Source organism: Hakea prostrata, chromosome 8 (genome assembly GCF_041222555.1).
Source record: "Hakea prostrata isolate BN-2017 chromosome 8, UWA_Hpros_2, whole genome shotgun sequence".
In the NCBI taxonomy this organism is placed as follows: Eukaryota; Viridiplantae; Streptophyta; class Magnoliopsida; order Proteales; family Proteaceae; genus Hakea; species Hakea prostrata.
The window spans coordinates 1,404,315-1,425,191 of NC_142607.1; the positions used below are offsets into that span (position 1 = coordinate 1,404,315).

The window sequence follows — 20,877 nt, forward strand, 5'->3', positions numbered from 1 at the left end:
TTTTGGATACGGGAAGCAATTCACGCACCTAGGCGGTCAATTGTGGGCGGTCGACCAGCCTCTACTGGCCTAATCGACCACTTGGTCTGCTGCCCTAGTGTTGGCTATAGGTTTTGGCTAGAATGATTCCTAACTACACATATGAACATATTTCTAGGGATCCCGATGACTTGCTAGCATAGTTCCTAACTGCATATCCTCAAAAAGGCACACAAACATGCACATGCACACCAGGGGATGAAAAAACCCCCCCAATAAATGGAAAAGGGAAATATCTTCCACAAGTAATGCAACAGAACAAAGTTACAATTCAAGTCGTGACTATAGGAGGCACCTTTCAGTCTCACACTTACAACCATGCAACTGGAACTCTTACAAACCACCTTTGAACTTAAGAAAGAGACAACAGCATTGATTACATAATAACAAAGCCAATACGATTAACTCAAATAAGAAAAAAGGGGAAATGAAGACACAGAACCTTGCAAAAAGAAAAATGGGGTTCCAGAAGCATACCAAAATTGCAATGTGGAGTCAGCAATCTCCCAGTCTTCACAAGGAAAAGCCACACAACTGTCACATAAAAATACACCTACATTACTAATACAGTCCTGAGCATCTATGCACATTAAATGGTTAAGGATCAAGAAAACAAGAATCAACACAGAAAAAATAAAAGAACTCACACTTCTTAAGATATAAAGACAGTTACAGTCAAAGAAGCAGAAGAATTCTTCCCTTCATTGGAGAATGGAGCTGGATTGACAAGCCCTTCGCTGGTTCTTCTATTTGTGATTCAATTGGAAATGCAGCTTCTTGTGCTACCATCAACCATATTTGGTAAGGAACAAAATTTTAGGAAATGGACCACCAAATCTCGGCTTCTCATGAATTTCGGATTTCATTTCTTTAAAGTTCTCGCAAGTAGATTCTATTTCTTGTTTTAACACCACAACGAACAGGCGTATTGTTGTCTAGGGCCTATGTTTTATTCTTTTAAAGCCAATGCTTCTCATTCTAAAGCTTGTCCCTTGCTTTTCTTTTCTTTTCTTTTCTTCTTTCCCCCTCCGGGGCCTTGTAGCTACTTTCTCTTCGAATTGGATTCACTTATTCACCCAAAGAAAAAAGGAAAAACTTGAAATCCCTTGGGAACTCAAAAAAGCACTTGTCGATGCAACTAATAAGCCCAGGGATGGGATATATAGGTGTTAAGCCCTAGACCCCATAGGTTAACCTTGTAATGGCCCAGTTCGGCTGCACACAAATTTAGGAAGAATCACTTAGTTTATGTTTTAGAGTTTAAACCGGTTGAATAATGGTTCAAAATAAGTTAGATTTAAATGGGGCCAATTTAAGTCAAGGACATACTGGTCTTTTTACACATTTGTAATTAGATTAGTCCATTCCAATTAGGAACAGGACTTTGTATTTTACTGAAATTTGCATTGAGCAAACTTGGTTGTTGCCATCCCTGGAAGAGATACTTCTCTGTTGTCTAAAGTTTAGATAACTGAATTTCTGCTGTTTAGCAATCACTTGATAACTGACCTGCTACTGTTTAATGTTCTGATTGTGATAAAGTGGTCAGCCCAGGTACTGGTTTCTCAAGTTGTTAAAGCCTAGGAGCTTCGGTGCGCTAGGTTTTTGAAGTCAAAGTTCCTTCTTTGACTGTGGAAACAATCTTCTACAGAGATCTACCCGATAAGTTGCTGCCAAGGATCAGAATCTCAGTTTTGAGGCTTGTTCCAGCCAGCAAGAAACCAGGGAACTTCTCTAGAAATTTGACTCCTGGTTTTGGTGCATACACTACATTTAGAAGTGTTAGAATTTCTGTACCTGTAATTCGCCTAGGACTGAAAGGAAATTTAGAAAGAAGAAGAAGAAGAATAGAGGAAGACAGAAGAAGAGAAGAAGGGAGAGAGCCTCCATGTGCGTGTTGGCTCTTGCCAGGTACTTTATTTATTGTTAGAAAACAAGCTTTTAACAATCAAAACTTTTTGAAAACAAAATAAAGAAAGAGAAGAGAAGTGAAGAACCAACAGCAATGTCCTGCAATTCTAGCTACGGTCCTAAAATCACATGCAGTGTCTATTTATAGATTCAAGTACAAAAATACAACTTGAGAGACAAGAAACTTGTCCTCTAAAAAAGGAAATAAAAAGTAAAACACGTGGACAGATTCTTCTAGTCTTCCAACTCCTAAAGAGCTGTCTAAAATAGAAAGTATAGAAAAAGAAAGTACTGAAAATAGAAACAAACATAAAATAGAACCTATGCACTCAAGCTCTCTCAAAGCTTGATCACCAAGGAACCTTTTCCAAGAAAGGAAAGTATGTAATTGAAATTCTCCAAAACTTGTAAACCAATTCACCATCTATAAAATTAGAAAATCAATAACCTGAGCACCAAGGTAGCACAATTCTCAACGCTCCCCCTCAAGCTGGAGTATACACAAAGAAAACTCCTGCTTGGCCAATAAGAAAAAGCTTTAAGGGCAACACCAATCTTGTGTAGAAATAGTGGACGCCGGTAAACACAGAGAGAACTTCACCTAGTAGATACCAACATTAACTTAAAAAAACTTTAATTCTTCATGTAGAACAAACCATCCAACAATGAAAGCAATTGACGATATTGAAGACGAACAAAATCCATAAGTATAATAGCACCAAAGGCACTATCTAAAGAATGCCAGGAGCAGGGAAAAATCTAAATATTAACAGTAAAAGTTGTAGCTCCAACGTCCACACATAACATCTTGCCAAATGGAAAAGTAATAGGCAAAGGTATGGTAGGTAAAAGGCATTATTAGTTACAGTGGACCAAATAAGTAAGGTAGTATGGGTGACTACAGACCAAGTAGGTAAGGTATTATGGATTATGATGGACCAAATAGGTAGGTAAAAGATAGTATAGGATACTGCAGACCAAGTAGATAGGTAATGTAGTATAGGTTACTACAAACCAAGTAGGTAGCTAGGTAGGTGTAGTTGTAGAATACCATCTCAGGAGGACAAGGATGTCACCAATAATTATCTTCAAAAAATCTTAAGTAGATGTAGAATATGTCTCCAATCTCCCCCTCACGTCCAGCATTAGACGTGGACAATTAATGAAAACCAATATCCAATATAGGAAGATCCCAAGCAAGAATTTCCAATATGCCACCTTTTTATGGTAGATATAATCGTCATTCTTCTAACAAGTCTGAATCCAACAAATTATTTCCAAATTCTCCTCATGGTAGATTATTAAGGTGCATGGATGTGCCAAGCTTTGAAGTCCGATACACAAGCTGATGAGGTAGGAGTCCACCAAAATATGGTTAACATATAAGCCCAATGGCAATTCTATAATCAATTAGATTTTTCAAGGAGTTTTTGTTAATAAAGAAGTGATGGACATGAAAGGACCCAGATTTATAAATGGAGGATAGACTTAGAACGGAAAACTCTTAACGGCAAGATTGTAATATAGTATAAGAGAGATGGGTAATTAAAGAAAATAGGGGTATAGAATGTGGAAATATAGATAGGACAGGGTAATAATGTCAATAAGGCACAGAACAAGAATCAAGCCCAAAATTGAATTAGACTTTAATAAATTAACCAAATCATAAACCAGAAATTCCGTTAAACTTAAACCAGAACTGGACCAAGACTGAACCAGCTATGAATCACACCAAACCAAATCGTGATAGGGAAAAAACCGAACTGACTTAAACCGGAATCAATACAGCAAAGTCGCACAGGAGATCGAATAACAGCCACCTTCAACCTCAATATTCGATCATCTTTTGGGTCAAGAATCAATCGAGCCACAGAAACTTTTCAAGTCTTCCAAACACTCATGCTAACCAGGATTTCTGTCAAGACTTTCACATGATGGCCTGCAGCTTCCCTGATCTTCTTTCTCTTCTCTTCCACTTAATCTTAATTTTTTTTTCTTCCCCCCTTTCCTACAGCAAAAAGAGACGCCATCAAGAAAGTCTTTCTAGATCTTGCCATCCATGTAGTTTCAAACCTGAAACAGTAAAACTGAAACAAACTGCAACCTTAAAGGGAAATGACAACTTCTGCAACCTTCACTGGAGGGACAGCAACCCCGAGTACTGGAAGTCCTGGAAATTGAAATTGAGAGAAGAAAAAGAAACACACCAACACTAGGAAAGCCCTTTGAAGTCAGCGATGGGTACTAGATTTATATATATCAATTCGACCTTCCAAGTTCAATACAGAGAAAGGTTTCAGAATTTAGAAACCAAAAAGGATTGATTCGGAGTTTGAATCAAAGAAGGATTTCTCTCCCAATTTCAAACTGTTGAAGTATATGTAAATTTGGGTGTTTTACTGTTCACGTTACTGTTAACGCGAACAGTGTTTTTACTGTTCACGTGAACAGTAAAAACAGCTTTTACTGTTCACGTTATTGTTCACATTACTGTTCACGTGAACAGTATTATGCTATTGTTTTAATTATATTTTCTATTTCTAATGTGGGAATCTTGCTACATAAGTATTGGGAGTTTTTTAGAAAGCATAGTTTCTATTTTGGTGGTAGTTTCTATTTTCAGAACTTTCTATTTTAGGAGTTATGAAGTTATTAAAGCTGTAATATTTTGTTTCCTTCTTCTAGAGGACAATTACTTTTCTCTCAAGTTGTATCAGATTCATTAGAAGCTATAAATATAAGTGCTCTGTGATTCTAGACTCTTTAGCTAAGAATCACAGCTCTTTTCTACTGGTTCTTCATCTCTCTTCTCATCTTCTTCTTCTCTCTTTTCTCTGTTCAAGTTCAACTGCTATTTTGATTGTTTAAAACTTGTTTTCTAACATGGCATCAAAGCTTTTTTGAATCAAAATAGTGTTGTTCTCAATATTCTCTTCTGAAATTCTTTTTTTTCTTCTATTTCCTTGGTGTGCAGCCACCTAATGCTGTATATTATGGACTGTTAGATCAGATATTCATGTGAATTGATCTTCTCAACCTATTACCTTACTCTTACACGTTCCAGAACTTGAATACCTTTGTTAGCTCTTTTTTTTTCTCCTATTTTGTCCTAAGGTTGCAGAATTTTTTTTGTGTTCTTTCTACTTCAAGTTTTGGAAAACTAAATTGAGTGATATCTACCTCAGTTTAATGTCTTCACTTACACGTGCCTCAATCATGAGTTGGCTGAATCAAAAGGATCTCAAGGAGATCATGTAAACGTTCAAATTACATCTATTAAGCTCAAAGGTAGTTCTAATTACTTGTCGTGGTCACAAGCGGTTCGGGTGTACATACTTGAAAAATGTAAGCTTAAGTTCATTGAGGATGAACCTCCTGCTGAGACTGACAAATCCTATTTTAGTTGGATCCAAGATGATGCAATCATCAAAATTTGGAAGTGGAATAGTATGGAACCTGATATTGCAGCGAATGTTATGTTCCATAAGACTGCAAAGGGAATATGGGATGATTTGCAAAAGACTTATTCCCAAGCTAAAAATATGACTCGGATTTTTAGTATTTATAAAAAGTTATTTCAATTACAGCAAGCTGACAAGTCTCTGCAAGATTATTGCAATTCCTTTAAAGGCATGATGGAGGAGTTGAATGTCTTTCAACCTCTCACCACTGATATAGAGAAGCTTAAGGCCCAACGGAATGAATTTTTTGTGTCTAAGTTTTTTGCAGGATTGAACCCTGAACTGAAATCTGTCAAAGGACATCTTCTTGCTAGTGACCATGTCCCTACTCTTAATAAAGCATATTCTAGACTTCAACGTATTGCATTGTCTAAAGGGAGTTCTCCAAAAAAAAGTTCTAAAGGAGAAAATTCAGCCTTCACTACCTCTTATGGAAGGGGACGTGGTCGTGGTTTAGGGGGAGTTAGTAGGTCTTCTGGAGGTCGTGGTGTTCAACTGTTTGATAAGACATCTCGACTTTGTACTCATTGCAGTAAAATAGGGCACTTATTGGAAGCTTGTTGGGCCAAACATGGAAAACCAGAGTGGGCCAAGCACCTTGCCAATCATGCCGTTTCTGATGGTGGTACTGATACTGTAGCAAACAACGATAGTGGTTATGGATCTTCTTCAGGGGACTTGCCTAAGACTCTAAGAGATGATGTAAGCCAAATCCTTCGCCGATTGCAAACTATTGAAACTGATGCTTCCACATCCACTAGTACTTCTGCTGCCACACTTTCTCATGCAGGTAACACAGCACTTCTCACTTCTACTCCCACCCCTTGGATCATCGATTCAGGGGCCTCTTCCCATATGCTGGTAAGTCATCACTTTTTAGCTCTTTTTCTAAATCTACCACTAAAAATTCTGTTGTCATAGCTAATAGGACTTCCACACCTATTCTAGGCTCTGGAAGTGTTTCTCCTACACCTTCTCTTACTTTATCATCCGTACTTCATGTTGCTAACTTTCCTTTTAACTTATTATCTGTTAGTCAATTAACTAAAGCACTAAACTGCTCTGTGACTTTTACTCCCACTTATTATGTTTTCCCGGACCTTCACACGAGGAAGACGATTGGTGGAGGGTGTGAAAGGAACGGACTCTACTATCTGGACTATGCTACCCATATTGCGGCTCTTTCTGATGATTGTGTAGATGCTCTCCAGTGGCACTGTCGTTTAGGCCATCTGTCTCTACCTAGAATAAAAATTTTATTTCCTTCTTTTAAATCAGTGTCTAGATTAAATTGTGAAACGTGTGAGTTAGGGAAGCATCATCGTGCCACCTATCCTCCACTCTCTATCTCTCATAGTGAGTCCTTATTTTCTCTTGTTCATTCCGATATTTGGGGCCCTTGTAGAATTAGTAGTAGGCATGGTTTTCGATATTTTGTTACTTTTAAGGACGATTTCTCCCGTCTTACATGGTTGTATCTTTTTAAAGGATCGGACAGAGTTCTTAACTACATTTAAAAGTTTTATTCATGAAATTCGGATTCAATTTTCTCTTCCTATTAAAATTTTTCGGTCTGATAATGCTTTAAAATATGTGCAACATGATATATCTAACTTGTGTGATCTCTTGGAATGATTCATCAAACCAGTTGTTTATTCACTCCCCAATAAAATGGAGTGACCGAACGCAAAAATCTTCACCTCTTGAAGTTGCACGCGCTATTTTGATTCAGATGAATGTTCCAAAGAGTTACTGGTGTGATGCAATTTTGACTGCTGGTCATTTAATTAACCGCATGCCTATCTATGCCTTTGCTTTCTGAAAAATCTCCTTTTCCCCAATAGAGAACCGTTTTCAGTTCCACCCAAAATTTTTGGTTGTGTGTTTCGTTCACAAACCACATCCTTTGGATAAACTTTCCCCCCGTTCTATCAAATGTATTTTTCTTGGGTACTCACGCGCTCAAAAAGGTTTTCGCTGTTATGATCGGTTCTTCGCAAACAATTTACAAGTGCGGATGTGACCTTTTTTGAAAACACTCCTTATTATCTAAGCCAATCGTGGTCTGTTGAAAACTGTGTTTTGGATAATACTCCTCCTATTCCCTCTTTAGTTCCTTCCACTAGCAATGCTCCTCTACAGGTTTATCAGCGAAGACATAAGTTGCCAGAACATATTGTGGATAGTAGAGTTCCTCCTAACAATATTAGCGGCTCTCTTTTAGTGGAGCCTGAAGCTGGCCCTACGGATGTTCCTTCTTCATCCTCTCCACCGACGTATTCTTCTAGTGGAGATCCCACTCTACCTTCAGATGACTTACCAATTGCTTTAAGGAAAGGTACTCGTACTTGGACTTTACACTCTAACATTGTTTATCCTGTTTCCAATTTTGTTTTTACCTCTCATCTCCCTCCTAGCTTTCGTTGCCTGGCTTTGTCTATGTCTGCCGTTCATATTCCAACCCATCATACTGAAGCTCTTAAAATTCCTTGCAGGAAAGCCGCTATGGATGTGGAAATAGATGCTTTACATTCTCGTCATACAAGGTCTTTAGTCAACTTACCTCCTGGGAAAGATGTGGTCCGTTGTCGGTGGGTGTATACTATTAAGTACCATTCTGATGGTATGGTTGAAAGGCTTAAGGCCCGCTTGGTGGCTAAGGGCTATAAAAAACATATGGTGTAGATTATTTTGAGACTTTTTCTCCAGTGGCAAGACTTAAATCTGTCCGTGTCTTGATATCTTTGGCTGTGAATTATGATTGGACTCTTTTTCAGCTTGACATAAAAAATGCATTCTTATATGGTGATCTTCATGAAGAATTTTACATGGAGCAACCTCCAGGGTATGTTGCTCAAGGGGAGGACAGTGTTCGTGTTTGTAGGCTTCATAAAGCGATTTATGGACTCAAACAGTCTCCACGGGCTTGGTTTGAGAAATTTAGCAAGATTGTGGAGTCTTTTGGTTTTGTACAGTGTTATTCTGATCACTCTATGTTTGTTAGACGGCAGGGTGATTTTGTTGTCATTATGTTGATGATATTGTCCTTTCAGGCAATGATGTTGATGCAATCCATACAGTTAAGGCACACTTACAAAAATCTTTCCAAACCAAAGATTTAGGTGATCTACAATATTTCTTGGGGATTGAAGTGATCCATAGTAAAAAAGGAGTAAGTTTGTCACAAAGAAAGTATGTGTTAGATCTTTTGACTGAGACTGGCATACTTGCTTCTAAACCTAGCGACATTCCCATGGATCCTCAGTTGAAGTTATGACGTGATGATGGTGACTTGTTAGATGATGTCCATCGTTACAGGAGTCTTGTTGGGAAACTTATTTATCTAACTGTTGCTCGTCTTGATATTTCTTATTCTGTTGGTGTGTTGAGTCAGTTTATGCAGTCTCCTAGGAAGGTTCATTCAGATGCAGCGATGAGAGTGCTTCGGTACCTCAAGAGTGCGCCCGGAAAAGGGCTCATCTATCGACCAAATCGAAGTATGGACTTGGTTGCCTTTTCTGATGCAGATTGGGCTGTATCCGTCATTGATCGTCGGTCAACCACAAGTTATTGTACTTTTCTTGGTGGAAATCTTGTGACTTGGAAGAGTAAGAAACAATCCACCATTGCTCGATCTAGTGCTGAAGCTGAGTATAGGGCTATGGCCCACACTGCTGCTGAATTGATATGGCTTCGTTCATTGTTAGAGAAAATAGGATTTCCAGTTTCTGCCCCTATGAAAATGTTTTGTGATAATCAGGCAGCCACTTACATTGCTAGTAATCCAATGTTCCATGAGAGAACGAAGCATATAGAGGTAAATTGTCACTTTGTGCGTGATGCAGTGAAGAAGCTTATAGCAACTCCTTTTGTGAGCTCTACTGACCAACAAGCTGATTTGTTGACCATAGCTCTGTTCAGACCAAGTTTTCAGTCTATCTGTTGCAAGTTGGGCATGGGAGATTTGTATGCTCTAGCTTGAGGGGGAGTGTTGAAGTATACGTAAATTTGGGCGTTTTAATGTTCATGTTACTGTTCACGTGAATAGTATTATGCTATTGTTTTTATTCTATTTTCTATTTCTAATGTGAGAGTCTTGCTACATAAGTTTTGGGAGTTTTTTAGAAAGCATAGTTTCTATTTTGGTGGTAGTTTCTATTTTCAGAACTTTCTATTTTAGGAGTTAGGAAGTTACTAAAGCTGTAATTTTTTGTTTCCTTTTTTCTAGAGGACAATTACTTGTCTCTCAAGTTGTATTAGATTCATTAGAAGTTATAAATAAAAGGGCTCTGTGATTCAACACTCTTTAGCTAAGAATCACAGGCCTTTTCTACTGGTTCTTCATCTCTCTTCTCTTCTTCTTCTTCTCTCTTTTCTCTGTTCAATTTCAACTGCTATTTTGATTGTTTACAGCTTGTTTTCTAACACAAACCATTAAATTTCAGAAAACAAACTTCTAACGTTAGCAACCATTATAAAAGAACTTCAAAAACCAAACTAGTATAAACCTTTATAGGAACCCTAGTTCATCTTCTTCATTGAACTAAAATTTTAAAAACTCCCAAACCGGCAACTGAAAAAGAGCAACCCAGGATCAAATTAATGCTCTAATACCACGTAAAAAACAAGCTTTAAACAATCAAAACAGTAGCTGAACTTGAAAAGAAAATAAAGCAGAAGAAGAAGAGAAGAGACGTGAAGAACCAGCAGCAATGTCTTGCGATTCCCAGGATCAAATTAATGCTCTCATACCATGTTAAAAAACAAGCTTTAAACAATCAAAACAGTAGCTGAACATGAAAAGAAAATAAAGCAGAAGAAGGAAGAGAAGAGACGTGAAGAACCAGCAGCAATGTCTTACGATTCTAGCCAAGTTCCTAAAGTCGCAGACAGTGTCCATTCATAGATTTCAAGTACCAAACAAAGGCTTAGGTGGCTATAATGGTGCAAAATTAATGCGGATTCATCACCAAATTGGGATAATTTTAGAAATAAGACAAAGGTTAAGCTCCATAGACGTTGGGTCTTTGATTCCAAGGATTTTGTACAACATAGCCCCTTTGATATGGCCAAATTATGGGTTTCCCGATAGGCAAAACCCTCGACATCAAAATAGGGAGGCCTGAAGGTGTTGAGACCTTTGAATCTTGTTAGAAAACAAGCTTTAAATAATCAAAATAGCAGTTGAACTTGAACAGAGAAAAGAGAGAAGAAGAAGAAGAGAAGAGAGTTGAAGAACCAGTAGAAAAAGCCTGTGATTCTTAGCTAAAGAGTCTAGAATCACAGAGCCTTTTTATTTATAGCTTCTAATGAATCTAATACAACTTGAGAGACAAGTAATTGTCCTCTCGAAAAAAGGAAACAAAAAATTACAGCTTCAGTAACTGCCTAACTCCTATAATAGAAAGTTCTGAAAATAGAAACTACCACCAAAAAAGAAACTATGCTTTCTAAAAAACTCCCAAAACTTATGTAGCAAGACTCCTACATTAAAAATAGAAAATAGAATAAAAACAATAGCATAATACTGTTCATGTGAACAATAACGTGAACAGTAAAAGCTGTTTTTACTGTTCACGTGAACAGTAAAAATCCCAACAATAAAATTCCCAAATTTACGTATACTTCAACACCCCCCTTAAGCTAGAGCATACAAATCTCCCATGCCCAGCTTGCAACAGCTGAAAACTTGGTCTGAACAGAGCTTTGGTGAACAAATCAGCTTGTTGGTCAGTAGAGCTCACAAAAGGAGTTGCCATAAGCTTCTTCTTCATTGCATCACGCACAAAGTGACAATCTACCTATATATGCTTCGTTCTCCCATGAAACAATGGATTACTAGCAATGTAAGTGGTTCCCTGATTATCACAAAACATTTTCATAGGGGCAGAAACAGGAAATCCTATTTCCTCTAACAATGAACGAAGCCACATCAATTCAGCAGCAGTGTGGGCCATAGCCCTATACTCAACTTCAGCACTAGATCGAGCAATGGTGGACTATAACTTACTCTTCCAAGTCACAAGATTTCCACCAAGAAAAGTACAATGACCTGTGGTTGACCGGCGATCAATGACAGATCCAGCCCAATCAGCATCAGAAAAGGCAACCAAGTCCATACTTCGATTTGGTCGATAGATGAGCCCTTTTCCAGGCGCTGATGAGCCCTTTTTCCGGGCGCACTCTTGAGGTACCGAAGAACTCTCATCGCTGCGTCCCAGTGGGCCGTCCTAGGAGACTGCATAAACTGACTCAACACACCAACAGAATAAGAAATATCAGGACGAGCAACAGTAAGATAAATAAGTTTCCCAACAAGACTCCTGTAACGATGGACATCATCTAACAAGTCACCATCATCACGTCCTAACTTCAACTAAGGATCCATGGGAATGTCGCTAGGTTTAGAAGCAAGCATGCCAGTCTCAGTCAAAAAATCTAACACATACTTTCTTTGTGACAAACTTACTCCTTTACTATGGATCACTTCAATCCCCAAGAAATATTGTAGATCACCTAAATCTTTGGTTTGGAAAGATTTTTGTAAGTGTGCCTTAACTGTATGGATTGCATCAACATCATTGCCTGAAAGGACAATATCATCAACATAAACTGCCATAATGACAAAACAATCACCCTGCCGTGGAATTTCATGAATAAAACTTTTAAATGTAGTTAAGAACTCTATCCGATCCTTTAAAAGATACAACCATGTCAGACAGGAGAAATCGTCCACAAAAGTAACAAAATATCGAAAACCATGCCTATTACTATTCTACAGGGGCCCCAAATATCGGAATGAACAAGAGAAAATAAGGACTCACTACGAGAGATAGAGCGTGGAGGATAGGTGGCACAATGATGCTTCCCTAACTCACACGCTTCACAATTTAATCTAGACACTGATTTAAAAGAAAGAAATAAAATTTATAATCTAGGTAAAGATAGATGGCCTAAACGACAGTGCCACTGGACAGCATCTACACAATCATCAGAAAGAGCAGCAATAGGGGTTGCATAGTCCAGATAGTAGAATCCATTCCTTCCACACCCTCCACCAATCGTCTTCCTCATGTGAAGGTCCGAAAAAACATAATAAGTGGGAGTAAAAGTCACAGAGCAGTTTAGTGCTTTAGTTAATTGACTAACAGATAATAAGTTAAAAGGAAAGTTAGCAACATGAAGTACGGATGATAAAGTAAGAGAAGGTGTAGGAGAAACACTTCCAGAGCCTAGAATAGGTGTGGAAGTCCTATTAGCTATGACAACAGAATTTTTAGTGGTAGATTTAGAAAAAGAGCTAAAAAGTGATGACTTACCAGCATATAGGAAGAGGCCCCTGAATCGATGATCCAAGGGGTGGGAGTAGAAGTGAGAAGTGCTGTGTTACCTGCATGAGAAAGTGTGGCAGCAGAAGTACTAGTGGATGTGGAAGCATCAGTTTCAATAGTTTGCAATCGGCGAAGGATTTGGCTTACATCATCTCTTAGAGTCTTAGGCAAGTCCCCTGAAGAAGATCCATAACCACTATCGTTGTTTGCTACAGTATCAGTACCACCATCAGAAACGGCATGATTGGCAAGGTGCTTGGCCCACTCTGGTTTTCCATGTTTGGCCCAACAAGCTTCCAATAAGTGTCATATTTTACCGCAATGAGTACAAAGTCGAGATGTCTTATCAAACAGTTGAACACCACGACCTCCAGAAGACCTACTAACTCCCCCTAAACCACGACCACGTCCCCTTCCATAAGAGATAGTGAAGGCTGAATTTTCTCCTTTAGAACTTTTTTTTGGAGAACTCCCTTTAGACAATGCAATACGTTGAAGTCTAGAATATGCTTTATTAAGAGTAGGGACATGGTCACTAGCAAGAAGATGTCCTTTGACAGATTTCAGTTCAGGGTTCAATCCTGCAAGAAACTTAGACACAAAAAATTCATTTCGTTGGTCCTTAAGCTTCTCTATATCAGTGGTGAGAGGTTGAAAGACATTCAACTCCTCCATCATGCCTTTAAAGGAGTAGTAATAATCCTACAAAGACTTGTCAGCTTGCTGAAATTGAAATAACTTTTCATAAATACTAAAAATCCGAGTCATATTTTTAGCTTGGGAATAAGTCTCTTGCAAATCATCCCATATTCCCTTTGCAGTCTTATGGAACATAACACTTGTTGCAATATCAGGTTCCATACTATTCCACATCCAAATTTTGATGATTGCATCATCTTGGATCCAACTAAAATAGGATTTGTCAGTCTCAGCAGGAGGTTCATCCTCAATGAACTTAAGCTTACCTTTTGCAAGTATGTACACCCGAACCGCTTGTGACCACAACAAGTAATTAGAACTACCTTTGAGCTTGATAGATGTAATTTGAACGTTTACATGATCTCCTTGAGATCCTTTTGATTCAGCCGTACTCATGATTGAGTCACGTGTAAGTGAAGACATTAAACTGAGGTAGATATCACTCAAATCAGTTTTCCAAAACTTGAAGTAGAATGAGCACAAAAAAAAATTCTGCAACCTTACGACTGAATAGGAAAAAAAAAAAAAAAAAAAAAAAAAAAGAAGGTTTGCAGCAAAAAAGAGGTAACAAAGGTATTCAATTTCTGGAACGTGTAAGAGTAAGGTAATAAGTAGAGAAGATCAATTCACATGAATATCTGATCTAACAGTCCATAAAACACAGCATTAGGTGGCTGCACACCAAGGGAAACAGGAGAGAAAAAAGAACTTCAAAAGAGAATATTGAGAACAACACTATTTTGATTCAAAAAAGCTCTGATGTCATGTTAGAAAACAAGCTTTAAATAATCAAAATAGCAGTTGAACTTGACCAGAGAAAAGAGAGAAGAAGAAGAAAATATGAGAGATGAAGAACCAGTAGAAAAGGCCTGTGATTCTTAGCTTAAGAATCTAAAATCACAGAGCCCTTTTATTTATACCTTCTAATGAATCTAATACAACTTGAGAGACAAGTAATTGTCCTCTAGAAAAAAGTAAACAAAAAATTACAGCTTTAGTAACTTCCTAACTCCTAAAATAGAAAGTTCTGAAAATAGAAACTACCACCAAAATAGAAACTATGCTTTCTAAAAAACTCCCAAAACTTTGTAGCAAGACTCCCACATTAGAAATAGAAAATAGAATAAAAACAATAGCATAATATTATTCACGTGAACAGTAACATGAACAGTAAAAGCTGTTTTTACTGTACACGTGAACAGTAACATGAACAGTAAAAGCTGTTTTTACTGTACACGTGAACAGTAAAATTCCCAAATTTACGTATACTTCAACTTAAAGAGACAGGGAGGGAGAGAGAGACTTGGACATATAGGCCATTTAGATCTTTTACTCAGTCATTTGGTCAAACAACAGCGCGCCCACTTTGATGCCAACTGAAAGTCAACCTAGGGCATGAATAGGTTGAAATTAGTGATAGCGCTTGTCTTTGCCAACAAATAACAATTTAAAATTTTAAAGCAACAGAATATGTCATGTACACGAGCTATCGAGATTCATAGTGGTTCAATTCAACTGGGTTTACGTCTACTCCTCTCTAAAACCTCTAGAAGGAATTCACTAGTATGTTTACTTTCAATACAATGGGTGGGAACACAACACCTTTACAGAAACTTTGATTCAAAGCTGGAGCAACCTACAAATCCTTGCTTCCGGGCAAGAGTATCCAACAGAGTCCTTGCTTCCAAGCAAGGGTACCAAATTATAGACAATTTGAAACTAAAAGAAGAAGAAAAATCAAATTGCAAACACTTACAAAACCTTAAGGGGCTGCACCTCCCTTAATGTAAATGAACAAGAGAGCCTCTAACAGTCTAGTTCCCAACCTTGAGATCTACACCTCTGCCTTCTTGAATAAGAGGGAAGGGATCAACAAAGGCATTTGGATCTAGGGAGGGCTAAATGGCTCTGATAAATGCACAATAATGATAGCTTGAAACTCCTAGGGATTCGTGCTGAGGAGTGTCACAAGGACCACTATTTATAGCCAAAAGATTGACCCAAATTGGGTTCCAATGGATATAAAACGGTCATTATTTTGATAACCAGTCGACATATACATTATAGCCTTAGGAGTAAAGTTGTCACAACCGATTGATTGGCAATCGACCAGGTGCATCGACCGTTATGTTTGAAGTTGTATCAATTGACCACGAGCCCTATGTTGATGACATTATTATTACTGGAGATGATTCTACAGGGACTAGTAAACTAAAGCTATATTTGCAACAACAATTCCAAGCTATAGGTATAGAAGTTGCTCAATATAAGAAAAGCCTCTTCTTGCCGCAACAAAAGTATGTGATTGATCTGTAGGTACGGCTCTTGCACTACCCTACCTACAGCACAAGAAAGGGCACAGAAACTACTCCACTGGGGAGTGCTTAGGAGCTTGACAGAATCTAGGACGCTAGGTTCTAAACATTCTGGTACTCCTATGGATCTATGCTTATGCCAAAAGATGGACATTCTTGATGATTTAAAGAAATATCAAAGGCTTCTTCGGAAATTGAATTATCTAATTGTGCCTTGACTTGACATGACATACTAGAATGTGTCATGAATCAATTTTTGTCGACTCCTTGGAGATCTCACTAGGATGCGGTTCCTACAGAGAGATATCTTAAGAAGGCTCATGGCCATGGACTACTTTACAAGGATAATGGGCATAGAAGAGTTGAAAGCTTTTTTAATGCGGACTGGGTTGGATCACCAATTGATAGAAGGTTAACCACAAGCTACTACAGTTTGATTGGTTGTAACCTCGTATCCTAGTCTCCTAGAAGAGTAAGAAACAGGTTGTTCGGCTAGGTCAAGTGCAGAGTTTTAGCAAAGGGCCATGGCATTGGTCATCTATGAGTTGATGTGGATTAGACAAGAGTTGAGAGAGCTAGGCCTTGGTGATAATTCATCTATGATAGTATGGTGGTAAAAAAGCAGCCATCCACATGTATTTTATGAGCATATAGAAAACATTTAAGTTGACTGTCACGTTGCCTGGAGAAGTAGTAATAAGGGTTGACTTCCACAGAATATGTTCGTAGGGGTGACCTATGAACAATTGATTGATGCACTCACAAAATCTTCAAGCTGACAGGGTTGATTATATTTGTAATGAGCTGGGCATGTTTGATCTATATGGTCCAGCCTAGGGGGGAGTGTTAGAGGGCAAAACAGGAAGCCCCAACTCAAGATGGTGATTTCCTATGTTAATGTGGATTCTATGTTTGTATCATAATTTCCTATTGTTGTTTGTACTCTTCCTTTCAATCTATAAATAAAGGACTACGGCTTTAGAGGCTTACGACAAGAAATTAAAGCCTACTTAGCCCTTCCGAAATCTTCTAGTTCTGTCTTGCCTAATCTATTTTCTTCTCCAATATACTTTTTGGTTGGTAGCAACCTCAAGAATGATGGGGTACAGATGATGGAGAAAAAGAACTACAGCCTTTTCTGGACACCACCTGCTGCCCACAGCCCACTCCATTGTAGGGTGCGGTTGACAGGGCAAGGCAGGTAACAAACTTTGTTTACATTCATCAACGCCTTCGCCTTGATGAGGGAGAAATGCGGTGGGGACGACCCAGGATTACCAGATTTACCACTAACTACATTGTTTTGAGGTACACTGAGAGAAAAAGATATGGAGTCATATCCATGTTTGCATCTGAAGAATGGTTTGAGTGGAGAAGGTCTAGCCCTCAAGGAGGTATGCAAGCACAAGCTACCATTGTATCCGATGACTTCCATAGACAGGTGTGGAATGTGGTGAAGACGTCAAACCTACTGACAGAGGTTCTACGTTTGGGGGACTATTCTCTGAAGAAACCCACCATGTCCCACTTAGGGTTGAATCAAAGCACTTATTTTCTCATAAATTTAACGCCACCTGTGCTTAAAAGGCCTAAAATAGGCTGGGTACCAATTTCCAGCCCAACAGAGCCCTAAAATCAAAAGCATTCCAGACCGGTGGCTCAGGATTTTTTTTAACAACTTGATTTTAAAGGCCCCAAATTGCAGGCAAAGCCATCTCCTAGGCTTCTTTCAAGATGCAACTTGCAGGAACCAATTGAATCAAAGAATGACTAGTGTTTTAGCGTCTATTAAGTATTAACTGGCTTCATGGAGTTGTGAGCATGCTTTCTGTTGCAGCTTTTCTTCTGAGATCCATCTGCAAGCCATTGTTGAGCTGAACAATCCAGCATGATCTTTCAGCAGCTTTATATTATACTATTGGCCCATCCAACCTGCCCCTCATGTCTTCATAATTATTTGCCCTTACCATCCAAGCAAATGGAAAACAAAATAAGTGACCATCTCTCTCCTGGCTGCAAGTTCGAGAACACCATTGGCTGACTATTGCTGTAAGATTTCTGTGAGTTTCTTGATCAACTAGAAACAATAATTTTTTTTGTAACTTTTTATCTTAAATTTCCCGTAATCTTTTGTCGTCAAACCTTATGTGTAAGTAAAATTAATTCAATTTCTTCCTCACAGAGAATGGATTTCAGACCAACTTTACATTAGTTGGATAACCTGAAACTAATCCAGCATAATGAAACTCAAAAAGAACATCAAATCAGACACTAAACAATATAGTTAGGGTCTAAGTTCTTCAAATATGCAGCCAATTTGGATAGATATTTTGAATATCCAAAGAATGAAAACCCAGCAGTACCAAACAATGTAGCCACATACACCAAAAGCTTATCTTTTTAACCCTATAGGAAATGCCTACTGGATCCATCAATACGCAATGGACAACATCCGCATGGTTGATCCTAATCCTACCTGACAGGGTCCAGAACTAGAATAACTTGCATTTTTCCCCAACATCACTTCGTCTACTGATAAGTACCTGGTTGAGGCAACTTAACAAAGATGGAATAACCCAAGAAGATGATAAAAATAATGGACCTTGAATAAAAGTTGAATAAGAAACAATACACACTACTAGCAGTAGGTGAATCCTACGGCTACCCAAGAGCAATAGCTCTCACCTAAACTTCCCCAATAACTCAAAACCTGTCTCTTCTACTCTTCCTTTCCCTATTTATAGCAATTTGATTCCTACAGTATTAATTAACAAAATAATCCCAATTCGAATAGGACTCTTCAAATCTAATCCTAATTCGAATAGGACTCTTCGAATCTAATCCTAAAAAGTAACCCAAATGTAATAAGACTCTTCAAATCTTCCAATGGTTTCCTTCCCTAGATTTTAGGGATTTGCTTTCCACGCTGTCGAGTGTAGACTCGTGATACAAGGGGCGTGATACAAGGGGCTTATCAAGACTCCCCTCCAACAGTTTCACCTTGTCCTCAAGGTGAAAATCTGGAAAGTGGGATTGCATCTCGTTATAAGTTTCCCAAGTATTTTCACAAGCAGGCAGTCCTTTCCATTGAATCAAAACTTCCAAAAACCCCTGGGCAGAGAAGCGAATGCTAAGCAATTGTTATGGTGTGGGATGTAACTCGGCATTCTCTCGCAAATATGACGGAAGAGGCTGGGGGACCATGTGTTGACCAACTACTGGTTTTAACTGCGAAACGTGAAACACAGGGTGGATGCGAGTCCCCTCTGGTAACTGTAACCGATAAGCCGCGGGGCCCACTTGCTCTATGATTTGGTATGGCCCGTAGAAATGATGGCTTAGCTTTTCGTTTGGGCGGTTGGCAAGTTTCTGAAAACAATAACGCTGGAGCTTAAGAAAGACCTCATCCCCCACCTTGTAGTGCACCTCCCGGCAATTGGGATCAGCGGTGGCGCGCATCCGTTCTTGGGCCACCCGGAGATTAGATTTGAGATCATCCAATACTCGATTTCACTCACAAAGGAACACATCAACATCATCAACCTTGGACTAGCCATCTTCCCAACGCAAAAGTGAAGGCGGTTCACGGCCATATACAATCTGAAATGGAGACATTTTAGTGGCTGAATTGAATGTCATGTTGTACCAATACTCCGCCCAAGGTAACCAATTAATCCAATCCTTTGGTTGGCGAGCACAGAAACAGTGTAAATAATTTCAAGGCTGCGATTCACCACTTCTGTTTGGCCATCGGTTTGTGGATGATAGGCGCTACTATACTTCAGGTGGGTGCCTGCTAGCTTGAATAACTCCATCCAGAAGTGACTAAGGAAGACACGATCACGATCTAAGACAATGGATCCCGGAAATCCATGCAAGCGGATAACTTCCCTAGTGAATGATGCAGCCACTTCCTTAGCAGAGTAAGGGTGTGAAAGAGCAAGGAAATGGGCATATTTGGTGAGACAATCCACTACCACCAGCACTGTGTCCGCGCCTTTAGTCTTGGGAAAGCCGCAAATAAAATCCAAACTAATATCCTCCCAAATGTGTTTCGGAATTGGCAGCAGTTGAAGGAGACCTGCGGGTTTCATAGCCAAGTATTTACTGCGCTGACAAGCATCACAACTAGCCACAAAGTCTCGAACAGCAGCCTTCATTCCCACCCCATAGACCACAGCCGTCAATCGCTTGTAGGTCCTCAGAAACCCTGAATGCCCACCAACTGGGGTGGAGTGATATTCGGACAATAATTTGGGAATTAGGGGAGATCCTTCAGGGATGACTAACCTATTTTTATAGAGTAATGTTCCTTGTTGGAGATGATAGTTAGGATAGTCTTGGGATCCTTTCAGCAAGCCCTAAATAATTTTCTGGTAACGCTCTGAGGCGTGAACTACCGCATCTAAACCCTCACTTTCCAGCCAAGTTGTTGTTATCATAGAGAGAAGCTGCTTATCATCCTCTGACCATCACGAGAGAGCGTCTGCGGCTTTGTTTTCGCTGCCCGGTGGATACAATATCTCAAAATCAAATCCCAAAAGTTTTAAGACCCACTTCTGTTGATCATTAGACACAATGCGTTGTTCCAGCAAATATTTCAGACTCTTTTGATCAGTTCGTACTTTGAAATGTCTCCCCATCGAGTAGCGACGCCATTTTTGGATAGCTAGCACAATTGCCATTAGTTCTTTCTCATAGACCGACTTGGTTTGTGTGTGTGGGGACAACACTAGGCTCCAGTAGGCAATGGGGTGGCCATCTTGCATCAAAACCGCACCCAGCCCAAAACCTAAAGCATCAGTCTCCACCAAAAAACTCCTTTGTGAAATCTGGCATAACCAATACTAGAACGGTTGTCATTGCTGTCTTGAGGGTGTTAAACACCGTTGTTGCCTCTTTACTCCACTGAAATGCATCTTTCCTCAATAAGTTAGTAAGCGGAGCGGCAATCTTTCCATAATCTTGGACGAATCCGCGGTAATACCCAGTTAAACCTAAAAACCCTCGCAAGGTTTTACGATTGGTGGGTTGGGGCCACTCCACCCTGCACTTCATCTTTCGTGGATCCGCAGCAACTCTGTCTTTAGATATGATGTGCCCTAAATACTCCAGTGTAGC

The 20,877-nt window shown here is 39.1% G+C and overlaps 1 protein-coding gene across 2 annotated transcripts in view; it reads right to left on the reverse strand.

Annotated features, from left to right (window-relative positions):
• LOC149006168 (ARM repeat superfamily protein) overlaps nt 1-20,877 on the reverse strand; it is a 138,625-nt gene that overhangs the window by 90,638 nt on the left and 27,110 nt on the right. For both annotated transcript variants that reach the window (XM_089165476.1, XM_089165477.1), the window contains exon 9: nt 517-573. In XM_089165476.1, coding sequence (XP_089021602.1) covers nt 517-573 — 57 coding nt within the window. The remainder of the gene's footprint in view (nt 1-516; nt 574-20,877) is intronic.